Below are 19,969 nucleotides of genomic sequence, written 5' to 3'. Positions count from 1 at the left end.
CTAGGTCAGGATCCTGTTATACATTCTCATAGTTCCTGTGACTTTTTTCTTACAGCCTTCATCACAACTGTAATTAAGTGTTTCTGTATTATTTTAATTTCAGCATTCCTCACTAGACTGTAAGTTCCATGAAACAAGGGGCTATAATCTGTGAGTGTATCACCGTGTCACCAGTCTACAAAGTACCTGATACTCTAGCCAGATATTAAAAAAATAACTGTTTCACTATTCTGAATAGTCTTAATAATTTGAATAGTTTTATAAACTGGCTTTGATGAGGCCATTCCATTTTATCAAATGTATGTATTTTTCAATGTAGACAAGATTCAAATATCGTTTCTCTGGCTCCTCCACCTACTTTACCCAAATCAGCCAAAGTAAATGGATATCTAGCTGGGAGGTGAAAGGTGTTACTCAACTTCACCTTCCCTAAAGCATCAGAACACCCAGATCCTATCCAACCAAAACATCCTGTTACACATTCAAGTCCTTTACTAAATTACAGACATCATTAAAAATGGCATCTTGTTCATTTTTGCACTGACTATCAGAGATCAGATCAGATCAGTCGCTCAGTCGTGTCCGACTCTTTGTGACCCCATGAATAGCAGCACGCCAGGCCTCCCTGTCCATCACCAACTCCTGGAGTTCACTGAGACTCACGTCCATCGAGTCAGTGACTATACTTAGTACAAATTGTGACAGTTTGTTAATAAATGAATAAATGAATGCTAAAACACTCAAGATCATTAACACAATGATGAAAGTGACTCAAAAGGAATATATGAATCTACTCAAAATTACTAGGAAAAGTTTTTGTTTCTGAAATCAAGTTTGTCTTGATATCCCTTGCATTCCTGCCTTCATTCATCTACTCGGGAATATTCACACTGCTGCCAAAGCAACAAGAATAATGAAGGAACATCATCAATCTACTTAAAAAGAAATATCAGATTCAAGAATTCTAATACTGCCATCACCTCATCATATTTTGACGCTTGAAAGCACTGGTTTACTGTGCATTCAATTTCATTAATGCTGTCATCCTTTAGGGCAAGCAATGGATAATAGCCCTTTTCTGAGGTTTATAAAACTGCCAAGAATGCATGGAAGCTTATAAATTTATGTGTTTGTTAAAAAGTCAATAATTCAACAAAATTAAAATAGATGCTGGTATTTTTCAATCATTAATGTAATTTTTCAAAGTTGATTAAAAAATAATATACTTAAATAGTTCAGTTCAGTTACCTTCAGGACTAAAAGAAGTTTCCTAAATGAAAAAAGGAATTCACAATGATTATCATATGCCAATACTAAGATCACCAACTGAATTTTAAATAGTTTTCAAATGAAATCTAGCTTGTTAATACAACATACTATATTACTAAAGCAAAATAATACACAAATATAAAATTTATTATCTCAGTTATTTTAATCATTGTTCTGATACTGCTTTTCTGATACTGCATATTATCATCAAATTTTATTAAACCTATTGTAGAAGTCTAAGATACTAACTTGAACATTTTTAAAGCATAAAATTTTTTAGGTACATGACATGGCTTCATGAATTTTTCTTCAGAGGAAAAAGGCACAATACCCATGAAGGGAGAATATTTTTTATACCATTAAACTGTGTTAAGGATAAAAATGTAAATAAATGCAAATAAAATGGAACTTTAAAATCTAAATACTGTACCTTATAACATCTCACAAATTATGACTATGCCACCAGTTTGAGATGTGGATGCCTGAATTATAAAGTTGAAGGCTGTTATAAGTTTTTAGATCATACTAATTGGCCAAAGGATTTGCTTTAGATACCCACTGAAAGGGCAGTGTTGTTATACTGTGACTTAATTGCATTAAAAGAAAACAACTTTTCTTTCAGTTATTTTTCCACCACCATCTAATCATATAAAGGTCTTGGTTCACTCTCCTGCCCCTCAAATACTTTGCTTTAGTGCACAGAAAGTTTTCTTTTCAGCTATTACACGATTAAGTATGTCCTTATAGAATGATCAGAAGCATCTGGGAAAGGTGGAAGTGAAAAAAATCCTCACTGGGAAAGTTAGCTTAATGCGTGCCCTTCAGAGTGGCCCATTATCAACATTTCATAGTGGGTTTCTTTATTTTCAGGTCCCTAAGGTATGTGCCATAAATTATGACTTGAACTAAACAAGTCACACTTGGCTCCAAAATGAAATTTTCCTACCTCTACTTTCTAGTCCCCAAGGTGGGAAGAGGAAATCCTGGTCACAGCCAAAGAAGTCATATTTTTGGCTCTAACATACATTTTCCTGCTTCTCTAAAAGCCAAACTCTGCAATTGAGACTACAAGAGTCTTAAGTTAGTATTTTAAACTATATTTTAATTTTTACTTCCATAATCTGTCTCAAATTTAAGAAGAAAAAATTTAGTATCATAAAATTAATGTCATTGCCTTCTTTTTCCCACTCAGATCACTTTTGTAACTCAGACACTGACCTTAACTCTTTAAAATATGAATTCAAATTCAAATGAAACAATAGAGAAAATAAGGCAGAAATAGATTGTTTCATTTCCATAAGATAAAATACTTCAGATGTTTATTTATAAACAATTTCTACTTATTTTGCATGGTAGATTAAGTATTAATGTAAAAGAAAACTGAAAAGTCCTAATTTATGGTCCAGTAATTTGAAGTATTGTTTTAGGTTTGGAAAAACCATTTACGGAAATCATTTAATTCATCATCTCATTTTATAGAAAATAAATGGCAGACAGAGCCTGGGGTGATTCCCAGAGAGTATAACCCTCTGACCTTGAGTGTGAGCAGAACCTGTGACTTGCTTCTGGCCAACAGAATATGGCAAGAGCAATGGGGTAGTCACTCCCTTGATCAGACCATGTTATAAGGTAAAGGTGTGGAAGTTATTCCTCTTATGTTGTTGTATGATTCCATCTTAGGAGACTGGAGCTAGACAGTATCTTGTTGGCCTTGAAGAAGTAACCTGACATTCTGTGAGAGGGCTTGTTAAGGCGACCACACAACAAGGAATTCCAAGCAGCCGGCAGGGCATGAGAGCAGCTCTTGGCTGGATCAGTCCTACCGCTACAAGCAACTGAATTCTGCCAACATCGTAAATGAGCTTGGAAGAAGATCCCAAGACCCAGATGAGAAAGCAGCCCAGCTGGCACACTGATTGCTGTTTTGTGGAACCATAAGCAGAGGACCCAGCTAAGCCATGCCCACACTCCTGACCCATGGAAACTGTGACGTAAGAAATGTGTGTTGTTTTAAGTCACTATGTTTGTGGTAATTTGTAACAGGGCAGTAGAACAAATAGGGCCACTATAATCAATATACCCTCTCTATTAACATATTCTACTATGTGTTAGATAGGCTGTAAAATACTAGTGGAATTGAGTACTACCTTCATAACACCTTTAATGATTTATGATGTAACAACACACTGTACTGCCTTATTATGTTATATATGAATGTTTACTACTGTCCTACTCATCATCTAATAATGATCACTATCATTATCATGCCTTAATTAAAGAGTCTAGGAATGAAGGACTGTTTTTCTTTTTTTTAATGTCAAGTAAAATAAGCAACAAAACCAAATACTATTTTGATAACTTATTTAAAATATATTTAAATTTAGTTTTGGGCTTCCCTGGTAGCTCGGTTGGTAAAGAATCTGCCTGCAATGCAGGAGACCTTGGTTCAATATCTGGATCAGGAAGATCCCCTGGAGAAGGGATAGGGTACCCACTCATTATTCTTGGGCTTCCCTAGTGGCTCAGATAGTAAAGAATCTGCCTGCAGTGCAGGAGATCTGGGTTCAATCCCTGTGTCAGGAAGATCCCCTGGAGGAGGGCGTGGCAACCTATTCCAGTATTCTTGCCTGGAGAATCCCATGGACAGAGGTGCCTGGTGGGTTACAGTCCATGGGGTTTCAAAGAGTTGGACATGACTGAGTGACTAAGCACACACAAATTTAGTCTTAATTAATTTTGCTTTAACATATATTTACTAGTTATAATAAACATATTTAAATATAAAAGTATATATTTAAGATTTAAACTATATTAAAAAATAAACATCTGAAACAGGAGGAAAGAGAGCAGGGCACAACCTTTGCAAGAATGACATAGCCTGAGGGCCCAACATAAAATGATGATTAAAACCAACTATGTCCAAGATGGCAGACAAGTCAGTTTCAACTAGACCGTGACCCTTAGTATATGCTCACTGTAACACATCAGCAAGCTAAATGACATACCCAGAGGCGCCATGACAGTTCCAAGGCTGACCATCAAAGACCAAAAAGCGAGCAGTGGCCCAGTTCCTGGAAATCTCCATTTCTTCCCCTAAATGATTGGAATAATCTACCCATTCATTAGCCTACGAAATTATCCAGCTCATGAAAGCTAACCATACCACATTTCAAGGTCACAGTCACCCTCTGCAATGGCCCACACTCTGTCTGTGAAGTATTTCTCTCTGAATTAATCCACTTCTTAACCTATCACTTTGTCTCTCACTGAATTCTTTCTGCAATGAGACATCAAGAACCTGAGATTCATCAGGTCCTAAAACCAGGTCTGTGAACTCATTTGGAAGACTGTGTGTCTTGGCCAGGTTCAAGTCCCAGCCACGTGGATTAGAGTACCAAACTGGGTTTTAGCTTGGTTTGAGTCCCAGCTTTGTGGGTTCAATTCCCAAGCAGGGTTTTGGATGGGTTCGAGTCCTGGCACACGGGTTCAAGTCCCAGCCTGAGGTAAATGGTTTTATATCTAATCCTTAATTAAACTAATTTACTGAACACTCACTATAGTCCAAGGCAATATTTAAGTGTGGAAACAAAGATAGTTAAGAAATTGTCCTTATCTTTGAGGAACCCCATCCAACAGACTATAAATCATATTTATAAACACTAAAATATAACAGAGAACAAAATGACTATCACTCCAGTATTCTTGCCAGGAGAATTCCATGGACAGAGGAGCCTGGTGGGCTACAGTCCATGGGGTTGCAAATAATCGGACACAACCAAGTGACTAACACACACACAAAATACACTATAATGAAGACAGTGTAAATACATGTTTTCAGTTCAGTTCAGAAGCTCAGTTGTGCCCTACACTTTGCAATCCCATGGACTGCAGCACACCAGGCTTCCCTGTCCATCACCAACTCCTGGAGCTTGCTCAAACTCATATTCATCGAGTCGGTGATGCCATCCAACATCTCATCCTTTGTCATCCCCTTCTTCTCCTGCCTTCAATCTTTCCCAGGATCAGGGTCTTTTCCAGTGAGTCAGTTCTTTGCATCAGGTGGCCAAAGTTTCAGCTTTGGAGTTTCAGCTTCAACATCAGTCCTTTCAATGAATATTCAGGACTGATTTCCTTGAGGACTGACTGGTTGAATCTCCTGGCAGTCCAAGGGACTCTCAAGAGTCTTCTCCAACACCATAGTTCAAAAGCATCAATTGTTTAGCGCTCAGCTTTCTTTATGGTCCAACTCTCACAGCCATACATGACCACTGGAAAAACCATAGCTTTGCCTAGATGAACCTTTGTCCACAAAGTAATGTCTCTGCTGTTCATAACCCAGGGATTGAACCCAGGTATCCCATATTGCAGGCGGATTATTTACCATCTGAGCCACCAGGGAAGTCCAAGCATATTGGAGTGGGTAGCCTCTCCCTTCTCCAGGAGAACTTCTCAACCCAGCAATCGAACTGGGGTCTCCTGCATTGCAGGCAGATTCTTTACCAGTTGAGCTACCAGGGAAGCCCTAAGTATGTACTTTAGGAAGTATAAATAAAAAACACTGGTAAAACTTACTACGTAGGTAAATATAAAAGCCAATATTATTGAACTTTTGTTTTGCAACTTTTTAAAAGGAAAATACATAAAAGAATAATTATAAATTAAGCTAATGGCATACAATGTATAAAGGTGTAATCCATGTAACAGAAAAAGGGAGAGACAGAGATTAAGATGTTACTTCTAACCCCTAAGGTAACAGTAAGAAAATAACTAAAAATATATACAAAAGAAGAGAAGGGAATCAAAATACCATACAACAATAAAAAAAAAGGCTAAACAAAAAGGAATTGAGGAACAAAAGTCACAAAAGACAGGCAGAAAACAGTTAAATGGTAAAACTAAGCCCTTCCTTAAGAATGATTACTTTAACTGGATTAAATTCTCCAATGGAAAGGCAGAGATTGGCAGAATGAATTAAAAAATATAATCCAATAATATAATGTCTAAAAGAGACTCATTTTAGATATAAAGAAGCTAGATCCATCTTATAATATATGTAAAAATTTACTCAAAATAGAGCAAATTTTTAAATTTAAGAGCTAAAACCATGAAACTCTTTGAAAAAAACATAAGGGGCAAAGCTGCATGACCATGGATTTGGCAACAGCTTACTAAATATGACACCAAAAGCACAGGCAGAAACAGCAAAACATAATGTGGACTCTATTAAAATTTCAAACTTTTGTATTTTTTATATCCTAACTGACTCATTGGAAAAGACCCTGATCCTGGGAAAGATTGAAGGCAGGAGAAGAAGGGGATGACAGGATATCTTATATCCTGCCTGCACTGCAGGCAGATTCTTTACTATCTGAGCCACCAGGGAAGCCATCAGTTCAGTTCAGTTCAGTCCAGTCACTCAGTCGTGTCCGACTCTTTGCGACCCCATGAATCGCAGCACGCCAGGCCTCCCTGTCCATCACCAACTCCCGGAGTTCACTCAAACTCATGTCCATCGAGTCGGTGATGCCATCCAGCCATCTCATCCTCTGTCATCCCCTTCTCCTCCTGCCCCCAATCCCTCCCAGCATCAGAGTCTTTTCCAATGAGTCAACCCTTTGCATGAGGTGGCCAAAGTACTGGAGTTTCAGCTTTAGCATCAGTCCTTCCAATGAACACTCAGGACTGATCTCCTTTAGAATGGACTGGTTGGATCTCCTTGCAGTCCAAGGGACTCTCAAGAGTCTTCTCCAACACCACAGTTCAAAAGCATCAATTCTTTGGCGCTCAGCTTTCTTCACAGTCCAACTCTCACATCCATACATGACCACAGGAAAAACCATAGCCTTGACTAGACGGACCTTTGTTGGCAAAGTAATGTCTCTGCTTTTGAATATGCTATCTAGGTTGGTCATAATCCTCCTTCCAAGGAGTAAGCGTCTTTTAATTTCATGGCTGCAATCACCATCTGCAGTGATTTTGGAGCCCAAAAAATAAAGTCTGACACTGTTTCCACTGTTTCCCCATCTATTTCCCATGAAGTGATGGGACCAGACGCCATGATCTTCATTTTCTGAATGTTGAGCTTTAAACCAACTTTTTCACTCTCCACTTTCACTTTCACCAAGAGGCTTTTTAGTTCCTCTTCACTTTCTGTCACAAGGGTGGTGTCATCTGCATATCTGAGATTATTGATATTTCTACCAGCAATCTTGATTCCAGCTTGTGCTTCTTCCAGCCCAGCATTTCTCGTGATGTACTCTGCATATAATTTAAATAAGCAGGGACAGCCTTGACGTACTCCTTTTCCTATTTGGAACCAGTCAGTTGTTCCATGTCCAGTTCTAACTGTTGCTTCCTGACCTGCATATAGGTTTCTCAAGAAGCAGGTCAGGTGGTCTAGTATTCCCATCTCTTTCAGAAGTGCGATCCACACAGTCAAAGGCTTTGGGAAGCCATAAACATGCTTTAATTATTATTATTATTTTTTTTTAAAGGCCAAGACTTCATTTTGGAGTCCTTATTCTTAGCCCTTTATCATATGTAATGGAAAATATCCACCACCACCACCCCCAACCACTGCTGACTTAGGGCTTGTGCATGTGACATACTTTAGGCTACGTGTTAGCTAATGTGACAGAGGTAGGTGTTTGATAATTGCTTAGACAGTCAAGCTTGCCTCCTGCACCTCTGCCATTGCAATGATAACATGTTTTGGCTGGTCTGTTGGTTCACAAAGGATGAGATACATGTACAGCAGAGCTGATCCAGTTGAACTCAACCTATGCTGGTCAAACCATAGCAAGGCAACTAAGCTCAGCTGAAATCATCTATTGCCCACCCCACCCTCATAGATGTTGACCCACAGTGAATGACTGGTGTTTCAAGCCACTGAATTTTAGAATTGTTTGTTAGGAAGGACTGGCCCAGAAATACAGCATCAAGAAATACACTTTCCCTTACAAGTCTTTCCAGTAAAGACTTTTCCTCTTCATTTGTCCATTGATCCTGCAGCTTAGACTATTCTTGGGTCCATCTACTTGCCCCCTTTAGGAACCACTAGGGAAACGCCTTTAGAATAACCTTCCTCCTCCCTGTGCAGACCTCACTGAAGCGTCTGTGATTTTGCTGTTTTGTATAACTAGAGCCATTGGATTTCAGATAAGCACAGACAAGCAAGACCATGACTGAGGAATGTCAGAGCATGTCACCGGTATCTTTTTTTTGTTTTTCAATGACAGACTGAGATGCTGCCTGGGAAGAACTTATCCTGAGGAAAGAAAGCATTAAGAAGCCCAAGACTGGTGCAATAAACAAGACCCAGAATCACAGCTGTTGTGAGAGAGGATAAAGAAAATAGAATGTAAATGTATATTTTTTTCTTCACAAGTAAACACTATTTAATTTTAAGGATGTTTTTCAAAGAATAACAAAGTAAACAATTATGTTCTCACTATATTTTCTTTCTGTTTGTTTTTTAGTAAAACAAACATTATAGGAAAAGCTAAAGTCACTGGGGACAGGAAAGTCCCTGATAACTAGTTAAGCTAGTTAGTAGCTAATATTAACTAGTTAATAAGGTCCCTGATAACTACCTCCAAAATCATTCCTTTCTCTTCTCATACATAATCACTATTATGAGTTTGATGTGAATCCTTTCAGGGCTTGTTACTTTGTGAGTGTGATATTTAATACAACCCAGTTATTAGCCATAAAGCTATCTCCTTTTCCAGCTCTCAAGGACTCATATATAGGTCCAAGAGTGAAAGACGATACAAGCAAAAGGTCAAAGTGCTAGTTTCAGGGGAAAAAATTTATATTTAAGACATGGGAAGAACGTGTGGTAGAAAGTGTGGGATTCTTTCTGCTTAAACAAAGCAGCATCTGTACAGTAATATAACACTGTAAATATACTCAAGATAAAATGTTAAGACATTCAAAAAAGACACTACCACTGCTAATAGCAGTGCCATCAACAGCACTTAGTTTCAGTGGAATGAGCATTAATGCCGTTGAGGGTGAAACCAACAGTTTTCTTGAGTAGATGTCTACTGTTTCATCATAGTACTAGTCAGAGGCAGCATTCGCCATTTTAGAAAAGGAGCCCTAATGAACGGTCATCAAAACTTTCAGTACTAACACTTGTGGCTGGAGAAAGGCAATGGAAGCCAACAAAGTTACTGAAGACTGAAAGGATTAAATATCCCTTGAGGACTTTCAGAAATATTGAGGAGGACCAGAGGTTAGGAGAGTATAGGAGCTAACTTGAGAAATATTAACATTGTTAATACTAGGTAATTCCAAATGTCTAGTAAAATATTATCAATGAAAAAGATAATTACTGAGGGAAAGAATTCTTGCTTTAATATGAGATCCTAACAGGTTGCATCCTGAAAGGGATACAGATTATACTCAGTAGAGTCAGAAAACCTTAAGTCTTGGTCTCAGATTCCTAGCACCTTCAAATTCCTGTAGCAATAAAAGAAAATTCTTCCCAATAAAGATAATATCACCCTAGGATTCAAATTATTACAACAAATAGTTTTCAAAAATTTTTAGTGAACAATCAGTGATAGTGAAACAAAACTCCTGTTTCTGGCCAACGCAGAATAACTGTCTTAGGAATATTCCTCCCACTGTAAGTAACTGTAAATTGGACAAAATAAATAAAGCAACTGCTTTCAGCGGGGCAGACACAGGGCAGCATAAGACTGTAATCTCAGAGACAAGGGAAATCCATTAGGTGAACTCCATGACTCTCAGTGCTCTTCTGGGTATAATTTTTCAACAATAGCGCAGAACACAGAAGTACAAGCAGAGTTCGGTGGTCCTGCTGAGCTGAAGTGGAAGACAGCAGAACTTGTAGCAGCAAAAATCACTGAAATCTGCAGGGCAAGACATGGCATCGGAGAGAAGAAAGGGCCCTAGAATTCCCTGGGGGGTTCTCTGTCAGTCTGTGGCTCAGAGTTTGATAAAACACAGATTGCTGGGGTCTATCTCCAGAGTTTCTGATTCAGGAGCACTGGATGGAACCTGCAAATATGTATTTCTGTTACTTGATACTGATGATGCAGATGACACAAGTGGTACTGATGCTCTTGATCCAGTCCTATACTTTGAAAAGCATTCGTTTTGAGTAAAAGACGGTGCAGGTTAAAAATAAAGCCAAATCTACTAAACCTTTCTCACTCATTCTGAGTCACTAGAGTATTAACATAGAATGTCTGAGGATACAAGAAAAATGTATAGTTAACTTTACACAAAACGAACAACTTCTGTGATAAATACAACTTCTAAGGCTTTGATGGCCTACCTGAAGATCTTTCACATTTGGAAAAGGAATTCCTATTGTTACGACAGCGCGGGCATTATCATCTGAGAAATCCAGACCCTCACTCACTTTACCACGACAAACTGCCACCAGGAGGGCTCCATCTTAAGCAACAGAAAATCAACATTTTTAAAAGCATAATCAAGATTCCCAGAAAATGTCTTATTCTTGTCATTTTGAAAAGATCTGATTATTAACTATAATATCAAATTAAAAGGACTCAAAATTAAAAACTACTGTGAGATAAAGTTTTTAAAGTTCAATGTCTTCAAATAAAACAAAATTACATTTTGACACAACATGGTAGGATCAATTTACAAACTGTGTATCTCCCAGTTAAACTATATAGAAAAACCATGTCAGAGAAATAACCTGCATGTGAACTGAGCAATTGTGAATCAACTGTTTTATCTTTAAAATATCTGAAATTGAGATCACTACCTTTACCACCAGAATGCAAAGTTATCAGAAGGATTTAAAGGACTCTGTATCATTAGATCAATATTATACTGCAAAGTATTTAAAACATACACACACAGAATGTGCATAATCTTATCATACAAGGATATTGACAATTATGTTATAGCATCTTTGTGATGTTTCACTGTTCATAAGTTATTATTATTAGCCCTTTCTGTGAAATGTTTTATGGGCATTTTCTAACTTTGAAATTTAGCCTTCAGTTATGTTTACTTTACGCAATTAAATATAAGCACAAAGTATATTTTTGCATAAAAATGGAACCTCCTTCCACTAGTAGTAAGGAAGATATTAATGCATACTCTACCATCTTCTTTGATAAAACATTTTAGGTAGTTTAAGGAAGTTTATAGGATAATACCTGAAGGCATCCCATTTCTTAAAACTGAACTGGCATCTTCAAGTGAAAGTACTCATAGGAGAACAATTCCAAACAGAAGAATTTCTTTAACTTAATTTTCTTTTCACTCAGGATTATAGAAATAATTTTTGAAAAAAAGGCAATACAAATACAATTCTAACAGTACCAACTTGTCACTTTATGGTAAAAAAATTTTTTCACTATCAAATAATTTCCATTTACCTTTTTCTCCTTTGTACTTGATTGCATCATAGTACATCTGCAGTAATTCATCAAAATCAATTTTTTCTCCTCCCTGTGGTTCTACAATGACTGTCTTCACCAACTCCAGATTATGCCATAAGCCAGTAGAGAGCCAACGTTCTTTTAACTTTTCTAATAACTGAAAAGGGGAAAGAAAACATTGAGTTTCTTGTGTATCCAACTGAACAAACATATTTATCTGTTTAAAGACAATCTGATTACAACATGACTATGGCAAGAGTATTAACATTTCTGTGTTTTAGTCTAAAAAATGAGGAAAACAATTATATGTCATAGAGCTGTGACTGGGTAAATTCATTAACCAATTTAGAAAGCTTTGAATGAGGCCCTGCACACAGTAAGAGCTTCATGGATGGTGGCTGCTATGGCTGCTGTTATCATTATTATTGCTTCTAACATTACTGCTGCTACTGCTACTATGTCTATCATTGCTATCTTGGGGATTTCAGAAGCAGGAAAAAAATTACTTCGAAGTTCATAAATTTTAAGTTATCTCTAAATCTAAGGTAAAGTTCTTAATATCCTTAATTAAATGAAGATTTTTAAAGATCATTTTACATAGTACATAGGCAGCCATGCTGCTTGAAAATTTGATCATCACTGATCAACTGAATTGAGCAAATATATAAACAGAACCTCAGGCAGCCAACAAGTACAAAACATAAAAGCACAAATGGAACATTTACAAAAACAACCGTATGACAGATTACAAAAGGACTTTCAACAAATTTCAAAGAATATCAGATTAACCACGTATTCTAACAACAATACAAACTTAGATTAAAAGTCAATAACATAAAGTTAGTGAAAAAAAAACAAACATACAAGCTCAACACTAAAGATTATATTCTTAAAGAGCATATGGGTTATATGCCAATTATATCTCAATAAAGCTGCAAAAAGAAAATAAATAACAACAAAAGAGAACATACAGAGAAGAAATCAACAGAATTCATGACATCTTTAGATCTGAATGACTAAAAAACATACCCATAATCCAAAACATGTGGTATGGAATAAAGGTAATAAGAAAGCAGAAGTTAGTAAAGATAAGAATTGAAATAAATTAAAAAAAAAAACAGTGGTAGAGATTATTATGACTTAAGTTGAACTGTTTTACTTGTTTTATGCAAAGAGTTCTATGTAATATGGGCCAATTATTACAATATAGGCAGTGAGTGAAGTGAAGGTTCTCAGCCGTGTCTAACTCTTTATGACCCCATGGACTGTAGCCTATCAGGCTCCTCCATCCATGGGATTTTCCAGGCAAGAGTACTGGATTGGGTTGCCACTTCCTTCTCCAGGGGATCCTCCCAACCCAGGATCGAACCCAGATCTCCCACATTGTAGGCAGATACTTTACCATCTGAGCTACCAGGGAAGTCACAATCTAGGCAAGCATCAAGAAATTACTTCAAACCTCCAGAGAACAAAAATTAATTTTTGTAAGATGATTTATTTCTTCAGAATTTTAACATATCTATTTTTGGAAACAATAATAAGACAACAAAACAAATTTTTTAAAAAATCACTGCTGCTGCTGCTAAGTCGCTTCAGTCGTGTGCGACTCTGTGCGACCCCAGAGACGGCAGCCCACAAGCTCCCCTGACCCTGGGATTCTCCAGGCAAGAACACTGGAGTGGGTTCCCATTTCCTTCTCCAATGCAGGAAAGTGAAAAGTGAAAGTGAAGTCGCTCAGTCGAATCCGACTCCTAGCGACCTCATGGACTGCAGCCCACCAGGCTCCTCTGTCCAAATCACTGCTATGGTCTAAATGTTTGTATCCCTCCAAAATCCTATGTTGAAATCCTAATCTCTAAAGCTAAAAGTATTTGGAAGTGGGGTCTTTAAAAGTGATTTGGTCATGAGCATGGAGCTTTCACAAATGGGATACTGCTCTTATTTTTGAGATCTCACAGAGTTCCTTTGCCCCTTCTACCACGAGGGCATAGCAAGAGAGAACTGGCTCCCCACAGGAAGAGGGTCCTCACCCAACCATGCTGGCACCCTAATCTGGGACTTCCAGCAGGGCTATGAGAAATATGATCCACTGTTCATAAGCTACCAGGTCCGGAGTATTTTATTCCAACAACTAGAACACACTAAGAAAATCACTAATTGGTAAAACAATTCATTGCATATTATACATTGATCAGGGTATTCTGATCAGTAAGAATAAAATTTTCCCATAACACCACGTTAATAGGTAAAAAACAACAGGGATATTATTAGTATAAAAAACTTCTTTACTTTGGCTATTAGAATTTACTTTTTGAATATACACCTTCTGAATCAAAGTTTCTCATCATGCAAATTCTTAGTCTCTTTTAGCTGCTGTAATTCAGTTAGAAGAGCATAAAAATATCCCAAGGATGTAAAACCAGATGAAAAATATCACGAATCTGCATAATTATTGATTCTTAATAGAATTAAATTCAATGGTGCTATACTGTTTTCTGAAAACACAGATAATATTTCACCTCTGATTCCTTGAATCCAAAAGAATAACAACTCCAGTGTTTTGAACATTCAAAATCTGGAGAAACACACAGCATTTTACTGACTGACTTCACTTTCACTTTTACTTTACTTAAGGAAGACCATTAAGTTGATGATTCCAAAATATATTCCATTTTAATAGATTAATATCTCTTTACAAAGAAAAATCTGAGAAATAAAAAGGAAATTGGATCAAAGTAGAAATTTCCCCCCAAAATCCAGCAGGGATTTTTCCTCCATTATGCAGAACAGAATTCAGAATATCAAAAGGTTATAAATGATTTAGAAATATTTGTTTACAAAAGCTTAGAAAAATTTCAAAGCAGGTGTGATATATGCAATATTTCAAAATTTGCTACAATGGATAACTATAAAAGACATTCTATCCACTGATTTTGGATTCTAAGAACTTCAGAAATTTATGGACAATGAAAATGGCCACAAGTTTATAAATAAGTTGTGAATATCACAATTAAAAAGAAACTGAAAAATCCTTCTAATCAGGAATCTACACACACAAGTTAAGAGAAGGAACATCCACAGAAAAGGTTTGAGAGGCCTCCAGAATCTACAACTGGAACTGGTGAAGATCTTTCCCTGTACAGAACCAGCCCATAAAAGACTGGGAGAGGTGGCTGTTGTTTTAAATGGGTAGATACAAACCCAAAGTCACATGGAATGAAGAAACAGGAGGAAATGACCCAATCAAAGGAACAAAATAAATGCCAGAAAATCAGCCATAAAGAATGGAGGTATATGATTTACCTGATGAAGAATTTAAAGCAACCATCATAAAGATGCTCAACAAGCTCAGGGAAATGAAAAATGAATAAAATGAGAATTTTAAAAAAAGAAACAGAAAATATAAAACAGAGCAAAACAGAAATTTTGGAGCTGAAGAATACAGTAACTGACATAAAAAGTTCACCAGAGGGATTCAACAGCAGTCATAGTCAATCAAAATAAAGAATCAGTGAACTAAAACACAGGTCATTTAAATAATCTAGTCAGACAAATATAAAGAAAAGAGAATGAAATAGAGTCAAGAAAGCCTGGGGGATTTACAAGACACCCTCAAATAGACAAATATACACAGAAGGCAAAAAAAAAACAAAGTGAGAGAAAGGTACAAAGTTTATTTATAAAGAATTAGTAGCCAGAAACTTCTCATATCTGGTAGGGGAGAATGGATATCCAGGTTCAAGAAGCCAACAGACACCAAAAAGGGTGAATCCAAAGAAGGCTACACTGAGACATATTATAAACAAATTGTCAAAAAATCAAAGACAGAATTTTGAAAGTAGCAAGAGCAAAACAAGAAGGGAATGGGATAATATATTCAAAGTGCTGAAAGAAAAAAATTGGCCCTCAAAATGCAGAAAGAATGGGAAGAGGAGGAGGTTAAGAGGTGGTGAGGAGGAGGAGAGAGAAACTTTCCCAGAATTACAAAAACTGGGGGAGTTCATCACCATGAGATTCCTTACAAGAAATACTAGGGGGAGTCCTTCAGTTGAAATAAAAAAGATGCTGGAAAATAAAACACAGCCATAAAAAGTGGGCTTTAAGTAAAAAATTGTTAGAGACAAAGAAAATTATATATCAAAAAAGCATCAATTCATGAAGATACAATTATAAACATACAAACACATAAGAACAGAGCCTCAGAACACATACAAAACAAAAAATTAACAGAACAGAGAGAAACAAATAGTTCTATTATAATAGTAACAAACTTCAACATTCCAATGTCAATAATGAACAAAACAACCAGATAGAAATTCAACAAGATAAAGAGAACTTGAAAAATACCATAAACTAATTAGAGCTAACAGACATATACAGAACACTCCATCTAACAAAGCAAAATACACATTCGTCTCAGTTGTGTGTAAAAACATCCTCTAGTAACCACAGGGTTTTGATGGGACCTAATTAACCTTAAAAGCTTCTGCACATCAAAGGAAACTATTAGCAAGGTGAAAAGACAGCCTTCAGAATGGGAGAAAATAATAGCAAATGAAGCAACTGACAAACAACTAATCTCAAAAATATACAAGCAACTCCTACAGCTCAACTCCAGAAAAATAAATGACCCAATCAAAAAATGGGCCAAAGAACTAAATAGACATTTCTCCAAAGAAGACATACAGATGGCTAACAAACACATGAAAAGATGCTCAACATCACTCATTATCAGAGAAATGCAAATCAAAACCACTATGAGGTACCATTTCACACCAGTCAGAATGGCTGCGATCCAAAAGTCTACAAATAATAAATGCTGGAGAGGGTGTGGAGAAAAGGGAACCCTCTTACACTGTTGGTGGGAATGCAAACTAGTACAGCCACTATGGAGAACAGTGTGGAGATTCCTTAAAAAACTGGAAATAGAACTGCCTTATGATCCAGTAATCCCACTGCTAGGCACACACACTGAGGAAACCAGAAGGGAAAGAGACACGTGTACTCCAATGTTCATCGCAGCACTGTTTATAATAGCCAGGACATGGAAGCAACCTAGATGTCCATCAGCAGATGAATGGATAAGAAAGCTGTGGTACATATACACAATGGAGTATTACTCAGCCATTAAAAAGAATACATTTGAATCAGTTCTAATGAGGTGGATGAAACTGGAGCCTATTATACAGAGTGAAGTAAGCCAGAAGGAAAAACATCAACACAGTATACTAACGCATATATATGGAATTTAGAAAGATGGTAACAATAACCCGGTGTACGAGACAGCAAAAGAGACACTGATGTATAGAACAGTCTTATGGACTCTGTGGGAGAGGGAGAGGGTGGGAAGATTTGGGAGAATGACATTGAAACATGTAAAATATCATGTAAGAAACGAGTTACCAGTCCAGGTTTGATGCACGATACTGGATGCTTGGGGCTAGTGCACTGGGACGACCCAGAGGGATGGTATGGGGAGGGAGGAGGGAGGAGGGTTCAGGATGGGGAACACATGTATACCTGTGGTGGATTCATTTTGATATTTGGCAAAACTAATACAATTATGTAAAGTTTAAAAATAAAATAAAATCAAGTTTAAATATGAAAAAAAAAACAACAAACATCCTCTAGGATAGATCACAGGTTAGACCACAATACAAAGCACATTTTAAAAGGATTCAGTGTTTTTTCTGACTACAATGAGGTGGAAATAGAAATCAACAACAGAAAGAAAACTGTAAAATTCACATGAAAATGAAACAACACACTTTTTAAAAATTAAAGTACAGTTGATTTACAATATTATGTTGGTTTCTTGTGTAGAGAATAGGGATTCAATATTTTTGTAGATTATATTCCATTATGAGTTATTACAGGATAACTGTTATAATTCCCTGTGCTATACAATATAAACAACACACTTTTAAACAATCATTGGATAAAATCAGAAATTACAAGGAAAATTAGAAAATACCTTTGGACACATCAAAACAAAAATACAAATATAACTTACAAGACACAGTGAAACTGTGCTATGAAAGATATTTTAGCTGTAAATGCAAACATTAAAAAGACCTCAAATTAATACCTAACTGCATTTTACAGTACAGCAAATTAAGCCAAAAGTTAGAAGAAAAAAGAAATGAAATAGAGAACAGAAAAAAAAAAAATAGAGGAATGAACATTGGTTCTTTGAAGATCAACAAAATTGACAAATATTTAGCTAGACTGACTAAAAAAAAAAAAAATGACTCACATTACTCAAACCACACAAGAAAGTGGAGACATTACCACCAACTTTATAGAAATAAAAAGGATCATAATACTATGAACAATTGTATGCTACCAAATTGAATAATAATCAGGACATAATGGACAAATTCCTATAAATACACAATCTCAAAAAACTGAATCACGAATAGAACATCTGAGTTGACTTATAACAAGTAAGGAGTTTGAATCAGTAATCAAAACCTTCTAACAAAGAAAATCCCTAGATCAGGTGGTTTCACTGATGAATTCCATCAAATATTAAAGAATTAGTATCAATCCTTCTCACAGTCTTCCAAGAGAATGAAAAAAGAGAATATTTCCTGACCCATTCTAGAGGCCAGCCTTACCCTGATACAAAAGGCAAACAAAGACACTATAGGCAAAAAATAAACTATAGACCAATATTCCTTACAAATATCAATGCAAAAACTTCAACCTATACTAGCAGACAAAGTTCAGCAACATACCAAAAGAATTATACCTTATAACATATTTTACAGCATGTAAAATCACAATGTAAAATGATCATTTTTTTTCATTTTATTAATGTGTATTATATTAATTGATTGTCAGATGTTGAACAATGCTTGCATTCCAGGAGTAAGTCCCAATTTGTCATGGATATTAGATTGGAGATGATAGGAAAGAGAGAAGAAGGCTCATAGACACCCCCTGATTAGTCCAAATATTTAGTCCAGATTACCTGATTAGTCCAAATATAAACTGCAGTACCTTTCACTCTTTAAGGCAACACTGGAAAAGGGCCAAGACTGGGAGGAAAGATTACAAATAGATGCTCAGACTGACATATTGAGGAAGCAGTGTGTGATGCTGATTTATAAAAGAAATATAAATACATATATATATATTTGGATTTGTTCCTGTTCTTGGCACAGAGCTTCTAAAACTCTTGGAATTTCCTGAGCAATAAGAACTATTAGGGGCATCTTCGGTTCTCAGTTTCTGAAATAGCTCCAGAGTCATATCTAAAGGTTAGAAAATTTATTCATAGCAAGTCCCTTCAACCACACCTGACGTTTGGACAGTCCCCAGGCAACCTGAGGACAACAGCTGATTGCCAGCAGAACTGTGATATTGTGACTTACAAGAAAAATACACATTTGGTCATTCAGATAACCTACATATATATATATTTGGTCTTCATCTACCATTCCTGGCTCAGCTCCCCAAATCCTTGGAATTTCCCAAGTGTTGAGAATGATAAAGATGTCTTGTGTTATGTTAATGAGGTTACTTTTGAAAAGCAGCTCAGGATAGGGTTAGTTGTCTATGGAGCCCATCACTTCAGTCCCACTCCCTCGGCTGTTGGGACCCTGTACTGTGTATTGCTCCATCTGGCTACTGACTGATATCCTTTAATATCCTTTTATAATAAATTTGTAATCCAGTGAGTAAACGGGTTTTCCTCAATTCTGTGGGCTACTCTAGCAAATTATTAACCCCAAAGAGTGGGTAGTGGGAACCTCTGGTTTACAGCCAGTCTGTCAAAAGTATAGGTAACAACCTGGGCGTGAGACTAGTGTAGGATGTGGAGGGAGGTCTTGTGGTTCTGAGCCCTTTATCTGTGGAGTCTGATTCTATCTCTGGGTGTACAGTGTCAGAACTGACTTGAATTCTTGGACATCCTGCTGGCATCCAAGAAATGAATGCTGGTGTAGGGAAGCTTACACACACACACACTCACACATACATACACACGCTATACAGGCTGGAATAGTCAGGAATCCTTTTGATGAACCAGGTATATGAAAATTCCAACCCTACTTCCAACCTCCAGGGAGGAGAAAGGGGCTATAGGCTGAGTTAACTGCCAATGCCCGATGATTTAGCCAACACTGCTGGCTAACGAAACCTGCATAAAACCAAAAAGAATGAAGCTCAGAGAGCTTCTGGGTTGGTGAATGTATTCACATACCAGAGGGTAGATACCTCAGTTCTGTGGAGACAGAAGCTCCTATGCTCACACCTCTTCTAGACCTCACCCTATATACTTCATCTGGCTAGTCAACTGT

The 19,969-nt window shown here is 36.8% G+C and overlaps 1 protein-coding gene across 3 annotated transcripts in view; it reads right to left on the bottom strand.

Moving 5' to 3' along the window:
• The window catches only part of BRIP1 (BRCA1 interacting helicase 1), a 182,294-nt gene that overhangs the window by 48,696 nt on the left and 113,629 nt on the right, over window positions 1–19,969 (bottom strand). For all 3 annotated transcript variants that reach the window (XM_061390217.1, XM_061390216.1, XM_061390218.1), the window contains exons 15-16: window positions 11,661–11,820; window positions 10,580–10,701 (exon numbers count right to left, since the gene is read on the bottom strand). In XM_061390217.1, the coding sequence (XP_061246201.1) occupies window positions 10,580–10,701; window positions 11,661–11,820 (282 nt within the window). The remainder of the gene's footprint in view (window positions 1–10,579; window positions 10,702–11,660; window positions 11,821–19,969) is intronic.

This window comes from Bos javanicus, chromosome 19 (genome assembly GCF_032452875.1).
Source record: "Bos javanicus breed banteng chromosome 19, ARS-OSU_banteng_1.0, whole genome shotgun sequence".
Classification (NCBI taxonomy): domain Eukaryota; kingdom Metazoa; phylum Chordata; class Mammalia; order Artiodactyla; family Bovidae; genus Bos; species Bos javanicus.
The sequence above is the reverse complement of the archived record's forward strand: the minus strand, read 5'-3'. Positions and strand labels throughout refer to the sequence as shown.